The sequence below is a fragment of the Heterocephalus glaber genome, unplaced genomic scaffold (genome assembly GCF_053883595.1).
Source record: "Heterocephalus glaber isolate CG9 unplaced genomic scaffold, H.glaber_assembly_v1.0 deba00000331, whole genome shotgun sequence".
Lineage (NCBI taxonomy): Eukaryota > Metazoa > Chordata > Mammalia > Rodentia > Bathyergidae > Heterocephalus > Heterocephalus glaber.
Window position 1 is genome coordinate 26,513,470 of NW_028258142.1, and position 17,299 is coordinate 26,530,768.

At 36.2% G+C, this 17,299-nt stretch overlaps 1 protein-coding gene across 44 annotated transcripts in view; it reads left to right on the top strand.

Moving 5' to 3' along the window:
* Tcf4 (transcription factor 4) overlaps nucleotides 1-17,299 on the top strand; it is a 347,794-nt gene that overhangs the window by 290,860 nt on the left and 39,635 nt on the right. For all 44 annotated transcript variants that reach the window (XM_087192289.1, XM_004858380.4, XM_021239220.2 and 41 more), the window contains 4 exons: nucleotides 1,114-1,247; nucleotides 7,579-7,711; nucleotides 15,538-15,605; nucleotides 16,712-16,790. In XM_087192289.1, coding sequence (XP_087048415.1) covers nucleotides 1,114-1,247; nucleotides 7,579-7,711; nucleotides 15,538-15,605; nucleotides 16,712-16,790 — 414 coding nt within the window. The remainder of the gene's footprint in view (nucleotides 1-1,113; nucleotides 1,248-7,578; nucleotides 7,712-15,537; nucleotides 15,606-16,711; nucleotides 16,791-17,299) is intronic.

The window sequence follows — 17,299 nt, forward strand, 5'->3', positions numbered from 1 at the left end:
TTTGGGGGGAACCCTTTTCCCCTACATTTTTTTTAGTGCATATTGGTAATAAAGATTAATGGGTTTCATTTTGGCAAATTTGTGCATGTGCATAATATACTTTAATCATTTTCATACTCTTAGCTTCAAGGAAGTATTACCTGCTATACATTTAATACCTAGCTGAGGGCCTGGTATATGTTCAGAACTCAATTTTTGTTCAACTATTAAATGAAAAAAATGAGTGAATTCTTCGTTAATATAGATCATATTTTGCTCCTCAGTTTGAGATATAAAAAACAAACAACAACAATCTCTAATAATGACCTCTAGGCCAACAGGGCCAGAGAATGAAAAGAAAATATAGGAATATTTTTAATCTGGTGCTGCACAATATTAACATCCCATTAAAAACAGCTTATATCTAGTCCATATAGCTTTAAAACCTCTTAAAGTCATAAATAATTTCATAAAATCTAGATGGCTTCAAATTTTTCTCATAGTATTTATGTACTTTTAAATTGTCATTGAAAGTTTAAAATAACTTCATACCTATATACCTAAATAAAAAAACTTAGTACTACATATTTGAAAATCTTCTTCCTTGCATAATGCAATTCCACCATTAATTCCACCTATTATGGATGTTACAAAAAGGAAATCCAGCTTTTTACATTTGAGTTGATCTTCACATTTCATTGCTTATGTCTTTACATGCTTTTCAAACTTGTAAATTTGCCAACTTTGTAATGTCTCAACTTTTATTTTCACCTCAAAGTTTAGGAATAATTTAACTTTTTTTGTTGTTTTCATAAGAAAAGAGGGTCAGAAACTTCTAACTAACATTTCCTTTGGCATTACTTTGCTGACTTGACAAAATTCTGTATAGAAACATGCTCTTGTTCCTTTATAGTTGTGTTTTTACTAAGAACACGAACTTTGTTCAATGTTTTTATTTGACAATATAGAACCACTTGGGGAAAAATAATGATGACTGTCTTCTGATGTAATCAGCTTACCAACACAAAGATGAATACACAACAGGCGGTCATTTTCAAGTATATGAAAAATCCCTATTCTATAAGGCAAGGCTGACTGCCTCAGAAAAGTCATGGTTTTCTTTGTCCTTTACAGATGGTCATCACAGCAGTGATCCTTGGAGCTCCTCCAGTGGGATGAATCAGCCTGGCTACGGAGGAATGTTGGGCAATTCTTCTCATATTCCACAGTCTAGCAGCTACTGTAGCCTGCATCCACATGAACGTTTGGTAAGGCTCACTTACCCAGAAATGGGGCTAACACAACTACTTTATAGAATCTCACCTCTGTCTTCCTAAGTGTATACACAAGAACCTGCAAATAAACGCAAAAATAGCACCTTTATTCCTGCATTATATCGTTTCTGTGATCAAAGATACAGCAGAATCAGATCACCTTTATAAACTGTGTAGATTCTCTTTATCATTGTTCTTTTGTTCACTGTGTTTTCTCTGCTTTCTATATCACCATGTCATCTTCTCAGTACATAAACACACACTATTTGGATTGCAGAATTTCAACAATGGCACTCTTTGTCTTTTTTTTGCATTCTAAACGCTACAGATCACAGAGTGATAGTGGACTTTGAGAGCATGTTGTATGCATCACACATCCATGTCACTTCCATCCATGCACCTTCCATGTCAGCTGTGGATGGAAGACAGCTATGCTCACCACTATACCACCAACGATCCATGTCAACTTTGACCTCTTGTGATCCACTTGAAGGGAAGAATTTATATTTCCTAAACGTTCTTATCAGTAATACCAGTGTGGGATGTCCCCATAGATCAGATTCCAGTTGCCTGTATTTTAACTTTAACTCTGCATACTCCAGACTGCCACTGATAATGTGTTTTACGCTACTTCAGGTAAAAACTGCTGGACTATAAAATGTTATGTCTTTTATTACTAAAAGTTTCCACTCTGCTGACAACCCATACTCGGTCATCCTAGTATATTTCTTTATGCTGGAGGAAGCAGCTCATCTGACTTTCTAGACTTAAAAACTACCACAGTTCAGAATCCACTTAGGAATTTAAGAAAAGAGTATAGATCATATGTTGCATTTGGGATTCAGATCAGATGGTACTTGAATCCTTTGTGCAACAGTATGTGTAGTGTAAAAAAAAAAGTATGGGCTTTAAATCCTGCAAATGCAAAAGGGTATAGCAGATCCAGTGTCCATATAGGTATTTGTATCACTTTTCTTCAACCTTGCAGTTTATCCTTGTTTCTTCTCATACCCACATTAGTATTCTTTCTCTATTCTGATAATGGGAATAATATTGTCTGTGGTCTTTCCTCTCTTTTGTTTAACCACTGTAGATACATAAGAGGGGTCTTATATCATACTGTTACAACCAAAAAGACTGCAGAAGATTTCTGATATCCTCAAAAATACATATTTAATTGGTTCAAATTAAATTAGGAATTTAATGATAATGACATTGTGTGGTCAGTTAACCTATACATTCCTGCGAGGCAAATGGTATAGATAGAAATGACCTTTGTATATCACATCCCAAATTCAAGTGTGTAAATCACAAAATAGCTCAAACTGTAGCGCTTTTTCAGTAAAATAGCAGATGACTGACTTTCCAATTTCTTCTCCCACATCATGCTTAGAAAGTGAAAGTTTTACATTAGAATTTCTTTTGACTAATACTTAGCATTTCTCTCCTATCATTTTCTACTTCTCTAGGAACACATGATCAAAACTAGGAAATTTTTAATTACAAATAAAAGGTTTTGACACTGTGCTAATGTGTTGGAAATTCAGTCCTTTCAAGAGTTGTCCATTTGATTCTCTCCTCTCTCTCTCGAATTTTGCGTTAGATGATTTGATTTTTATGCTATTTAAGTACACTGCATGGGGGAGGTATCTTTAAATTGTGTACAGTGCATTTAAAAATTAATTCCAAAATGAAAATCAACTATATTCTGTTTAGAAAAAATTTTAATGAACCAGGACAATATTACCAACCATGAAGAAATGTAATTTTGAAGACATGACACAATAGGCCGCATGAGATGCTGTATCTGTGATATCACATCCATCATCAAAAATAAGTTTTTCATTCTTAAAATGATCAGTCTTCGAGTCTCAGAGAGTAGAGTTTTTGGTTTAAAGGCTAAATGAGTAAGGTTTCTGTTAACATATCTTAATGCGTTTTTCTACTGAGAGTGAAACTGTTGAATTAATACATTAGTTAAAATTATAATTTCAGAATTTAACCATATGAAAATCTCTCACTGCAGTGACTGGTGGAACTTGACACTGATTGAGGATAATTTTAATATACAGCAGCAGTCAGTGTCTTTCCACTTGAAAATAATGCTAGTTCCTTACGTAGTCCGTAACATTTGGCTAGTCCCATGCTGGAAAAGGGGACCATTTAAGAAAAAGAGCAGAGCTTTTCCTGAATTTATTTTGGGTATGATTTGACCACATTAGTATTATCTCTAAAGGTAAAGCATTTTAGAAACATTATTGCCTTTATCACTTTATGCCATATTATAATAGAACGTATAATTATAATGCTTAAAATCCACATATTTCAGTAACAGCTGTCAAGCCACCAATTTTAAGTGTTTAAATCCCCTTCACAGTTCCAGCCTCTAAAAGAGAATCCCACAGCTAGTCACTGCTTATTGCAGATACACATACAAAATGACCCAGATGAATGGAGTTTGTGGTTAAGCTTTGCAATAGGCCATTGTAGAAGATTTAAGTTAGGAATGACATGGCAGTTCTTTCTAAAAATAGAATAGAGTCCTCACTATCTGGCATGATTTAGGCATGGTCTTTGCACTACAGAGTGAAATATTCCTGAAAGTCTGACATTTTAATATAAAGGAAGTCTTTTATCTTTTGTAACATAAACCCTTACCCAAGTACTTCTTAACTGGGGGTGATTTTGCCCCCCAGAGAACACATGGCATTGTCTGGAGATGGTTTTCTTGTTATAGCTAGGGGTTAGGTGCTTATGTAGTCTAGAGGATAGAGACCAGGAATGCGGATAAAAAAATACTATGATGCACAAGAGAACCCCCAGAATAGAAGTATCCAGCACAAAAGATCAGTAGTGGCAAGGCTGTGAAACCCTGCCTTAGCCCAAACCATGATTTATTAGGATGTGCTACTGTTTATTATATTTTTCTAACCTTTAAATTATCACCCCGCTGACTGATAGAAAACATCACCAAGGCCAGTGTTTCTACAACTTACTCCATGCATAAACTCTAAATATATTGTCATTGAGTATCAGAAATAAAAAGAAACAAACAGTGGGCATGGAAAGCCACTCACTTCATCTCACTCCCCTCATGCCTTCCTCGCAAGCAGGACAGACAGTAATAGGAGGAGAAGACTAAGAGGACCTCTTAGAGCTGATCCCTAAATGCTCAAGAGAGACGTTACTTACATACACTAATGTTCTCTGTGGTGTATTCATTACATCTCTGAGTGACAGTAGTTTTCAAGATACTTTTCATTGAAAAGTAATCTAGTTATTAATCTCATTAATTTCTTTCAGCATCTAATTTTCAATGAGTCTCTAAAAATAACTGATTTAACATGAATTGCATTAGTTTCCCCACTAAAATCTATGGGGATTAATTTTTATTTCCATTCTCTGCACTTAGAATTAACTCTTTGTCAAATCCCAAATTACTGCCCATTTTACATAAGTGTCCAAAAAAGTCTCACTGACAGGATTATCTTTTTTCCGTCTTATTTTCTTATTATTAGCAGTTATTTAAATATGTTGCATGATTCTGTTCCTCTTTTTAAAAATTTTTTGCATACTTTGGACTGATTTATAATTTGTTCTCCAAATCTCAGAAAAGAATAGATCTATGTAGAAGTGAAGTAATACTGCCGTCCCATTCCCTTTTATTTTTCCTTTTCTACATTCTATTTTCTTTCCCTCTTTATTACAGTTCTATAATATAGCTCTACCTCTGCTCTGCTAAATTTGATGTTGCATGGCCCTGCCAGTCTTTCTGATTAGCTACAGGATAGGCCCACACTATTGTTCTTCAGTGAAAATACATAAACTACTTGGGGAATTCAGTTGACAAGTTGAAAAGATTTTAAAAAGTAGCCAAAAGAATTTTTTTTTTTTTTAGTACCAGGGATCAAACTCAGGACCTTGCATTTGCAAGGCAGCGGCACCACTGAGCTAAATCCCCAGCTCCAAAAGAATTTTTTGCTCAAGGAAAAAATGTGCATGAAATTTAAAAATTTGAAAGACATTTTCACAAAGTTGGAAATTTTAAGCATATCACATCCACTTTTTCAATAAAGTCCTTTAAGTTGGATTCTTTATGTGAGTGGAGGTAAATATTTTCAAAGACCGCAAAAATCATTGAAATGTGGGTTTATTTCCTAGGTGTTGTATTTCAGTCCAGTATTTATTACTCTAACTGATAATGAGCTGTCATTGAGCATCTAGGGTTAATACGAATTCAGTACTTAGCCACAAGTTGTGATATGCAGAGATGTGAGCTCCATTCCCTCCCCTTAAAGAATTTACAGTCTGGGTGGAAATAGACTTGAGCCAGCAAAGGGAAGCCAGTGCACTTGAGCATGAAATGGCACATGACAGAATGCAAGTGTATTAGGGACACAGAGCAGGGATCATGGAGATGGTAGAAGTAGTAAGCGAATCTTCCAGGAAGAGGCAGAACTCAACATGGTTCTCACAAAATCAGTGGAGAAACACCAAGATAGCACTTTCACAGTGTGAGCAAATGCTTGGGCTTTAAGAACCCTTGAATATTGGTACCTTATGCAATCTCTAATTTTAAATGAAACAGTTTTAACAGTATCTCCAGTAGTCATATGATGAAGATCATATCTCAGTATATTACAGATGAGGAAAATGTTTATCTTAAAGAGTTTTCTCTTATGTATCTGTAACACACTCAAACGCTGGGAGAATAACTTTTAATCTATGTTTTATCTTGAAAGGGAAAATAGATTGGTGTTTCTTTTTCAATTAATTTTGTTGGTGCATTTTAGGTATACAATATAATAACATTCATCATTGGAAATTTGCACCTTTACATAATCTCTCTTGGTTTTTATTTTTCCCCCTTCCCCTGCCCTCCCTTCAAATAGGGGCATCCCTCCCTATTTACAAAGACTTTGTTTCTATTTTTTCTTTTTCTTATATTAATTCCATTCCCTTCTTTCCTTTCCCCTACCCTTCCCACTTCCCCTTCCCCTTTGCCCCTTTTCTTCCTATTTCACATTATCTGTTATACCTTTTAGTCCTTATTTACACTTTCAGTTTCTCACACTAGAGAAACTATTCAGTATTTGGACATGTGTGTCCTATTTATTTCACTTGAGTATCGCCTCAATGTGCATCCATTTAGCTATAAATGTCTTTAATTTCTCATTTTTTATGGCTGAGTAGGACTCCATTTTATTTTAAAAAACACATTTTCTTTATCCAGTCTCCAGTTGATGGGCAGTTGGGCTGCTTCCAAGTTTTAGCTATCATGAATTGTGCTGCTATGAACATGGGTGCACATATATCACTGTGGTATGATTCTTTTAATTCTTTGGGGAAGATCCCCAGCAGGGGAATAGCTGGGTCAAATGGGACTTCCAGTCCTAGTTCTTTGAGGTATCTCCATACTGACTTCCACAGTGTTTGCATAGACTGATGTTTCTTTATTGATCTACTCACTCTCAAGGAGATAGACAGATAGCAATGAGTTTTCCATTTCACAGGCTTTGTGTTATGCCCCAAGAAAAGTAACTTAATTGGACAACTAATACAGTAACTGAATTCAAAGCCAAGTCTTAAACCAAATGATTCTCTAAAGATGTTCTTTTTTCCATAGTCAGCTATATGAAGACAACATGTCCAGAAAGAGCTCAAATCAAATTAGTCATTCTCAGTTCCTTTTTGGTTCAATTTTAATTTAATATAGCCATGATTTAAGGTTGTATATATTTATGCTTTAGACTAGAAAAGGATTTAATCATTAGTGCCTTGCAAATTTTTTTTTATTTACCATTTTCTTCTTGCTGCTGAGATCATAAATGTGATCCAGCTTTCCAAGAGGAAGCCACAAGACAGGTTATTCTTTGCCACTTACTATCCAGTAGGACAGGATGAAGTGCAGTGTGAATCGTGTGACTCTGAGTATTGTTTGTTCATTTAGAGTGGAATCTTTTCCATTTGATCAATAGACTATAAAAAAGTAATGGTAAAGATGGTCTTTTTATGTTGCTAAAATCTGGGAGATGTGTTTAAGCAGTAATTTGTAAATTTAGAGATTGTGTTCATTTCTCAGTGACACATGCCACCATTATTATATCCTTCTACATTTGATGCAAACCTAGACTATACACCTATGTATTTTATTGTTTGAAAAATGAATGCTGTCAGATCTAAGCGAGGTGCATTCTTAGCTATTTTGAAATTCTAAAAGCTGTCTCCATTGCAGAAAGGAGAATACTGGAAGAAGTATTAGGAAACTAGTTCACTGAAAATTATGTGATTGAATATGGCCTCCTTTTTCTCCCTTTTCCTTTAGAGCTATCCATCACACTCCTCAGCAGACATCAATTCCAGTCTTCCTCCGATGTCCACTTTCCATCGTAGTGGTACAAACCACTACAGCACCTCCTCCTGTACACCTCCTGCCAACGGGACAGACAGTATAATGGGTGAGTCACAGACATGTCAGTTCTCATGCTGACGGTCCATGTCAGGATTTAATAATAAGGAACCTCTTTTTTTAATCCCTCCATAACTGAACAGCAAGTAGGCAATAAATATTTGTCACTTACCCGAATGAACAAACAAATGAACCGAGCAGAAATAATCACTGGATTGACCATAATCACTTTTTTGATCACAAGAAACTGAAATTTAAGTACTTTGTCCATTATGAGTCATTAAATTAAACAAGGTTTAAATAGACCAAAGCTCGTCTTTGGTTCTTGTACTCTCAAACAGTGAACACAGTGAACTGTTTTATTAAGACCAGCCACCATAGACTAGTGCAATAGAAGACAGAATAGCTCTTAATATGATTATTAACCGCTTGCCAAATACCAGCCACTGTACCATACCGTGCCACTGCCTTGTGAAAACTAGTGTGTGTGAAATTGTCTCAGCACTGTTAATAGCTAGATGAGCTTGTCCTTCTGGAGAATGGCACTGTGGAGCCTTTCAGGGGAAACAGTGTTTGCTTACCCAGGAGCAAGGAGGTAGCTGGGCATGCATGGGGCTAAAATATCTGCTGCTGTCTTGGAAATGGTTTACCATGTTAAATCTCAAGAAGATTGCCAATGTCACCAAATGAACCGAGCTATGATCTACTTATTTTCTGTGATGTTCATTATTATCCTTTTCTTAGGGCAGATCCCCACCAGAAATGCCCTCCTCAGGGAATTACCTAGGCAGGATGTCCAGCTTCCCCCAGAGAAGAGTCTGGGTGACAGAGAGGCAGCTCCCCACTCTGAATCTGCCTTGACAACCTTGTCATTCAAACATGCAGCACATCTCGATGCTCCCGCTCCTTTTTAGAGCCTCAGATTTCATTGCTCACCACCCACTCTGGTTCAAGTTAAGATCCACACTTTGGCCTTAAGACCATGCCCAGAGGGTCACTGATGAGAATACTTGGTGTATATTTTTCAGAGAACATCTTGTGACAGAGTAATGCTGCTGTTTATTCCTTAGTACTTGGCAGTTCTTTTTTCTTTAGATAGTGTATAGAACTTCGGGAAGTGGTATGAATCACTTATGTGGGAGAGTTTTTGATGAAGGAGATGTGTTTTGAAATGTTGCAAATATAATTTCTGCCTAAATAATACCCACTCTGCTTATTCAGTAATTTATTTCACACTTGAAATGAGCCATCTCGCAGCCCTCCGCTATAATGTCTCACTGAGCAACAAATTTAGGAAAGAGTTTCCGTTTCTGTAACTTTTCATAATAAAGTGTCTACAAGTGTGTTACACCAGTTTGACCTTGGAGAGCTATGGACAGAGGTCACATGGGGAAGTTCGGTTAGCTATCAACGCAGTTTTTTAAAACAAGAAAGAAAGAAAAGTGCAGAACTGAAAGAGTGAGAAAAGCATATTTCACTTCACTGTGGTTTGACAAATGGAAAGCCCCTTTCTGCAGTCATGAGATTTGGTTATAAAGAAGGATGACCGGTCATTCATCCTCTTACATGACCGTTTTCCTGTCTACTTGTGGGTTGACTCATTTTCTTTTTCAGAAAGGTATGAAGGTGGAGGAGATCCTTGAGTTGAGGAAAACATACTTAGGCACTTTTGAAAATAAGTTTTATAGGTCGATTGGCAAAACAATCTTCCTGGGAGAGGAGCAGTGTGACTTGGAAAGAGAGAGATATTACTGGAAAGAGAGATAGCATCCTCCATGAGGGGCGAGCAGGTCTCAATAGGAATAAGATTTGCTTGGTTTAAACTGGCCACTTCATCATTAGCTTATGGGTTAACAGGACACCCCACTCAGCGAGTCTGGCAGAGTGGAGCTGGAGGTGACTTCCACCTGCTAACAGCTCAGCTACATGCTAAAGATGGGTTTAACTTTTTGTAGACCATACAGCCTGTTTAAGTATCTAAACAATTATAAGAGTGCTAATTTAAAGAGAGAAGCATAAGATTTTTGAAACTCAAAAAAATGAGTGTGCTTGTCAAAATCCATTAGCAAACATGAAAAAGTCACAATCTTTCAGGAAGTAAGGTAGATATGGTAATTCAACTTCTTGGAGGAACAGGCCCTTATTTATTTGCATAAATAGTGTAGAAATTAGTTTAAGGTTAAGAGAGAACATTCTAGAACATTTGAGTATTTTCTTTAAAATATCATGTTCTCCAATTTCGAAAGTATAAATACAGAACAAACTACAAATGCAGAGCAAAATCTAAGTCCTATGTAATAAGTCTTAGTGTTGCACAGAGTCCCGGTGGCTCATGTTTCTTCTCACTTATATTCTCTTAGGTTCTGGTTTGGTTTTCAGAGTATGGTGGAAGTCAGCAAAGGCTGCATGTCTATATAAAAAGAAGAGAAGCTTTCTGTTCTGAAGTTAGCGGTATTTCCCTGACGAACAGTATGGATTAATCGGATACATCTGTAGACTTTTGAAAGTATTTGGCATATACTCACTCATTCTGAGACACAGGAAATAGAGAAATATTACGTTGCCTGTATCTCAAAGAACAAACAGAGCTAATTAAATAATTGATAAATAGGGAACACATAGCCTGACACATGTTTGAAATTACACACATGATTCTGTAGAAAATAACTGTAAGCAATACTAATGCTGTAAGAATGGGGATCAAGCACTAACACATGGACATCACATTTTTCATTTTTTCTTGATGGAAAGTTGCAAGGCGGTGTGGTCTTTTCATACATAACCTGATGCCTTAGGAAGCTGCTCTTTCAGTTTAGAAGACTACTGCCCTGAGTCTCTGCTGCTTGTGATGTAATAGGTCTTCTTGGTGATTAGCAGTTGTCCTGGCCTGAATGTAAAACAACACAGGGGCTGTGGAATGGGATGTAATCTCTACGAACATCAGGAGGATGCTCACTCCCTTGCTTCTTGTCTGCCTGTTGTACCTCAAAGATGGAAAATGCTCACTGAGGTTTGGAATGACTTATTATTTGTTTTGCTTAGAAAAGTGGCTGGTTTTCTCAGTTTTTCCTTCCCTTTAATGCCCAATATCTTTTTTTTAAACCCTTGGCAGGGTAATACTTTAATTAGATTAATAAGGGGATTTTGTTTTGTTTTGTTTTTTTTAAAGGGCACATTCATTTTGGATTCTTGAGAAAATTGGAGAGTGAAATGTTTTGTGGCATATAGTCCACTCCTTTTCTCTCAAGCCTTACTAGCAACCTCTGGAGATTACATTCACTGTTTCTGAATTGGAAGGGTCTTTTAAATACCCTAGAATTGTATGAAGGCAGTGGACAGAAAAAACCACAAGAATTACAGCACTCAACTGGTATAGTACCCAGTGAAGGAGAGATGCAGCCAAAAGTCTTCAACTTGGTTCCTAAAATTTCCGTGTTAGGCTCCTGGTATTTCTCAAAAGCAGTACAGTCCAATGCCTCTGACTGTGAGCATGCATATAGAGCAGGATGGGCAGTAAATTATTAGATTTCAGCCAAAGAGAACTGTCTACAGGATAGTAACCATACACATTTTTTCTATCCACTTATTTCCTTCCTACCTTCAATAATGTAGGCAAGAAGCCCCAGCTGATCAGGAGTGAGATGACCTTTGTCCTAGCACAATCCAGTGTACTACTCAAGGCTAAGAGCCTTTGGCTCTCTTCAGCGCCCAGCTTGAGCTGCCATCTGTATACATTCACAGAATACAGCCCATGTGGTTTGGGGCTACACACATTCCCTTCTCCTCAGAGGAATCAGACATATAACTAACATAATAGTTATAACTCTTACTGTGTTATTAGTCTCTAACTGGTCTGCTTTCTAATGCATGGTGTTTCCATGTTTTTAAACCTCAACCAAGCAGTGTTGAAGGAACAGACTACCAAGGTTGATTTAATATACCGTATGCTAAAGATTACTCTAGAATACCTATCTGGTTCAGGAATTAATCTGGCTTCTAACTTTCACTTTTAATGACGTTTGTGTGACATGATGCATTTTGGGATACAGCTTTCTAGTAGAAACATTTTGTCCTTTTTCCCTTGAGGACTTGGTTTCATAGTAATTTTATTATTGGGGTAGTCACGTAATATTCACTTTGTATTTTACAAGGATCTTGAGCCTTCGCATACATTTGCATGATGACCAGGCACAAAGGCATAAGAGTACCATGAATTTTATCCAGCAGTTTCAGGCTCCACAGATATAAAGAGAACAGTGAATGAGTTTAAGTCTTTTCCACCATTCTCAGCACACGGTCATGAGGCCCAGTACTCCCCTGTATATTGCAGCCTATGTTTGAATTTTTTCTTTGAAGTTGTTGTAGTAGTAGAGTGTTGGAAATATTCTCTTTTTGGTCATCCTTATACACAAGCTTATGGCATTGTGAGGCTGGTTCTAGTAGTTGAATAACATGAAGGTCGTATGGACACAGTTCAGAAAAACCTGTCGCAGCATTTGTCCTCTCTTAGCAAACACTATGAATTGCACTTCTTGTCCCTTTGATGTCTTCGTGATGTTCCCCACCTCAGGATATGAGGTCACAATAAAAGAGAAACACATTTTCCAAATTCTGAGTTTTCGGGAGTAAATCTCCAGGCACCATTCATCCTGGTGTTTTGTTTGAGGTGTGTCCTGATGAGAATGGCCATCTCCCCAAAGCAGAGCTAAGACAGAGGGTGGTCCAGCACATCGCCCAAGCTCTGAAACCCTCCTCCTTCCTGCTGCTTCTTGGAGCCAGCAACAGCACCTGTGTGCAAGCCCTCCGAACAATACTTGGGTGGCTGGCAGTGTTGAATCCTCCTACAAAATTACAGTTCCTCTTAATAACTGCTCATCTCCTGTTCATATTTATGTTACAGCTTTACTTAGAGGCTGATTATCTCTTAAGCAAATGAAATTGATTGGAACCAAAATAATACGAAATCAATACCAAGTAAAGGCAGTAGTTTTCATTTTTGCTTCTATTGTATGGACCTTTTGGTAACTCTTAATAATATCAATTGACAAACCTTGAGCCTAGGAAAGTACTCAAATTCTGATGCATTCAAGCCAAAAAGGTGAATTTTATTTGTGTTTTTGCTAAACATGACCCATTTCTCAGTGCACACACAAAAAAGTATGCCACTTGAGAATAAAAATATATTTCCTTTTGGATTCTGTATGTCCGTTAATATGTCAGTCACAAAAGGAAGAGAAATCTTTAAGAGAAAGACTCATCTCACTTAACATATTTAGGGAAAGTGAAAATGTGTCCCCTTCAGTGTTTCCTGGAACAGAACAGAAGGCATTCCAAGGGAAAGAGTGAACTGGCCCAAGCAAATTGCTTTGAAATTTAAACTCTTGGGTTTGGCTGTCCAGCTGCTACAAGGTAAAAATGACTTCATGTTAAAAAATAGTCTGTTCTTATTGCTGGCTTCCACGAGTAGCCTTTGTAGTATTCTGAAACATTTTCATGACAAGGTGAGGTACATAGTTGATACTATTTTTGATTCTACTTCCTGAGGCCTAAATGTCTCCCTGTATAAAACTAATAGAAAGCTTAGTTAGAAAGGTCTACCACCAAGAAAATCATAATAAGCATATCTTTTCCAAAGTATGATTTTATGTGATATGTAATTTACTTTGTAAAATGTTCTTAATATTTTTATTGGTTTTCAATTCTTTCTGTTTGGTTTTGTGAAAAAGTTTTTAAATTTACAATCTTCATTTTAAAATTGTTCAAAGGAAGAATTAATCTTTTGAAAGCTACTACTGGAGCAAATTTTTATCTATAATTGAAACAATATCTTGTTCTTTTTTGGTTTAGGTTCTTTGTTAGGTAATTTGATTTTTTTCCTATGTGGCTCTGAACTTTCATTTCATGGAGATCTTTATTCAAATAGTGCAGATGTCACAAATTACTTTGGCTGTCAAATCTAATTTTTAAGTATATAATAATGGAAAAGTAGTATTGCTTCTAGGAAGAAAGTATCTTGCTCTAACATACCATGGTAATCCATATCAAAAAAGTGCTAGTGTTGTGTGTATTTTCAGGTCTTTATTATACTCTTTTTAGAAATATCTTTAGTTTTTGAAGAACTCCTTAATGTAAAAATTCTCATTTTTACAGTAGCTATAATTTCAGTTATCTTTTGCCTTATGTTAAATATTTTAATATGTTCGATATCTGTCCAAGTTGCTTCCCATAGCCCAGTTATATATTAGACTCTTGTTTTAAAGAATTTGCTTATACTTATGATCTTGAAGATTAATAACTCCTGTATTTTTAATATCACCAATTTGTGATATGAAAACAAAGCTTTCTCTGGTGTTTTCATTTTATCATACACCAGATTTCTTTTCATTATTTTGCTGATGAATGTATTACTATGTATATGAGTTTTGTTAATCAAATAAAGCATATATCAAAAGATGGTCTGACATGCCCAATATATGAAAATAAAATGCATAACTTAGCTATACTAAACAGAGGTCGGAAGAATGAAACTAGAGTCTAGAAAAGCAGAGAATTTGACTCCCGAAGTTCTGCAAGCACCACTGTATGTAATAGTTTGAGAAGAGGATGATGACATTATAGCCAGAAACAAAGGGCTCCCCTGACTACAAATAGCACTGGAGCTATTTTAGTACTGTGGATTGAACCCAGGTCCTTCACACTGAACTATATACCTAGCCTTTTTAAAAAAACTATTTATTTTGAGACCAGGTCTCTCTGAGTTGCCTGAGCCAGACTTAAACTTGCTGTCCTTCTCCCTCAGCCTCCCAAGAGTCCTGGGAGTACTGGCACGTGCCACCGAACCTGGCGCAGTAGAAATTGTTTTCACTTACAGAAGTCTAGTGACATTTTGCTTGAGTTTGCCAGTTGTTTTAAATGTTCCTTTTTTGTTTCACAAAATACTGTAAAAATGTTCTGCAGAAAGACTTTTATTTAAGTCCTGTGTCTCTTTGCTAGCATTGAAGCCTTAATAATTTCAACATTCCATGGGTTTCAGGCATTACTTTAATACTGAGGACTCAGAGGAACACTGGCAACCGTGTTTCAGTACTTAGTTATAAAACAAGTCACCTTCAAAAGATATGGATTCAATAGAGCTGGCTTTGATTTATGTACCAGAATATACAACTTTTATTAATAATGCTCTCTGTTTATCTATTTTATAGATAAAAATACCAGCATTTAAGGTAGTAGAGATAAGCTTCATGGATATGTGGACTTACTTTATCTCTGGAATTTGAGACCATATTGACTTTAAGCAGTAGCATAACCTTCAAAAAACTTTTTTTACTGTGAATACAAACTTAACTGTATGGAAAATACATTGTTTAAAATATTAAAAGTATTTTCTCATAGTTTTTTGTTTCACTTCACTCACTGTTTAAATCTAAGAACACCCCATTTTGCTGTGTCTCAAAATTTTCCTGATGTAAGAGCAAGTGTAAATTATTCATGAGGATAATTCAATTTGATGTAAATATACAATTTGGACATTGAGGACTTCAGAGGCATGAATGTGCTACATACTTCTCATCAATGACAAGCGTGCAGGCTGCCTCCAGTCACACTTATGACTACTTATAAGCAACAAGAGGGAAAGGAATAGCAACTAAAACACTTTGTCTTTAAATCAAGGTGTCAGGTTTATATTTTATCTGTAAAAAGTATAACATGAATATATTTGACATCTACCTCAGCAAACAAATTAATGCTAATTAAAGATTAATGTGTTGTAATTAGCATTAAAATGCAATTAAATTGTGAGTAAATGGACCAGGAATAGAAAATTGTTAGATGTCTCACCGCCTGGTTTTCATATTCTGCCCTTTGTTTTTGCAGCAAATAGAGGAAGCGGGGCAGCAGGCAGCTCCCAGACTGGAGACGCTCTGGGGAAAGCACTTGCTTCGGTGAGGAAATATTGACTTTGGACTCCATATGCACCATTGTAGCGGGGTGAACTTTAATCAGCAGTGGACATTTGGAATTTTAGGAAATGAATGGCAAATAGCTTTGATTTTTGGAAAATGCTAACTTTCTTGCATAAGGACATTGGAAACTTTGAGGAGAAAGCTGTTTTACTTTCAGTCTGTGGCTAGCCTTTTCCTTCTTGTTTTCTCACAGTGGTGCTTGCCACCTCTAGATATGGATCCGGGGATACTCTCTGGGACTTTTGGCTTGTAGATTTTCTATGCAGATTTCTAATTTTTCTCTAAAGTAATATGGATACTCATTGACTAGCCAAGAATGCCTTTGCAAGGGACAGTTCTAAAACACCTTGGGAAGGAATTTGAAAAGCAAATGATAGTAACTGGGCTTCCTGGAGAATAGTGACATTATTGGGATCTGGGGGCTCAACTTCTCTTATCCACCTACTGCCAGGAAGCTACAATTGAATATTTTTCATATGCTTCCTAGTGACAAAATAGCATGCCTTTTTTGTCCAAGAAACTATACCTCGTATTTTCTTCAAAGCTAAACATGATCATTTGCAAATATAAGTCGAGATTTGTTTCTTTAAGATGGTCTCTCTTTATTTGCTTTTTCCTTACTACTGGGAACATAAAATAAGTTCAGCTTACATTAGCATTGTGTCCTAAGCAAAAGTACTTACTTAACCAAGGCCTAATTATACTATGAAATCAAATGCCCTAATTACAGTAAAATAGTTGGGGCCAAAGACCTCAGAAATGATACTGCCTGGCCTGTTATTTTTAGAGGAATGAAAGGGAATTGGGAAGTAGTATCTCTGTGGCCCACCCATGGTCACACAACTAGTGATAGGAAAAACAAGATTAGATCTGAAGTTTGTTGACCTGTTCTTTTCCCATTATTCCATACCACTCAGTAATTCTTTTGAAAAAAATTGTTAGTAGTCAAGAACCACAGTTGTTTGTTACAGTATTTTGAGACTTTAAGTGTCAAATGAGTTGCATTTGTAGCATTGTAGTTTTAAAATTTGTTTACTTTTTATTCCTAATAAATGAGGGTTTTTTTTTCTCTCCACTGTTTTAAGATCTATTCTCCAGATCACACTAACAACAGCTTTTCTTCAAACCCTTCAACTCCTGTTGGCTCTCCCCCTTCTCTTTCAGGTACAGTATTTAAAATCCCATTTTATCATAAAAACATTTTGTAAGAATGATTTCCCTCTTCTACTTCTGCTCCAGTAGACAGAAACTCACTGCCTTTCAACCTCCCAATTCATAATATTTTCATATAAACAAATAGAAAAAGATGAGAAAGACAGATTACAACAGGACACTTGCATCCAAAATTTTTCTTACAAATTAGATGATCCTTTTAGACAACACAGGCATATACATGAAAAATTTATTTCATTAAACTCAGCTCTGCAAAAAAGATACCCAACAGCCAAATGATATGTTCCAGTAAAACATCTCAGATGAAAAACTCAGTTACTATAGTCATAAGTATGAATTCAGACAGTGTAGTCATCGAATTTAGGCCATATAAATGGCTTGTTGTCTGCAGGCATTTTAGCTTTCCAGATTCCCCCAAAGTACATGTCAGTAGAATGTTGAAGGAAAAACTATAATTTTGTAGATAAACTGTAAAGTAATTGTTGGAGTTAAGGGGATGG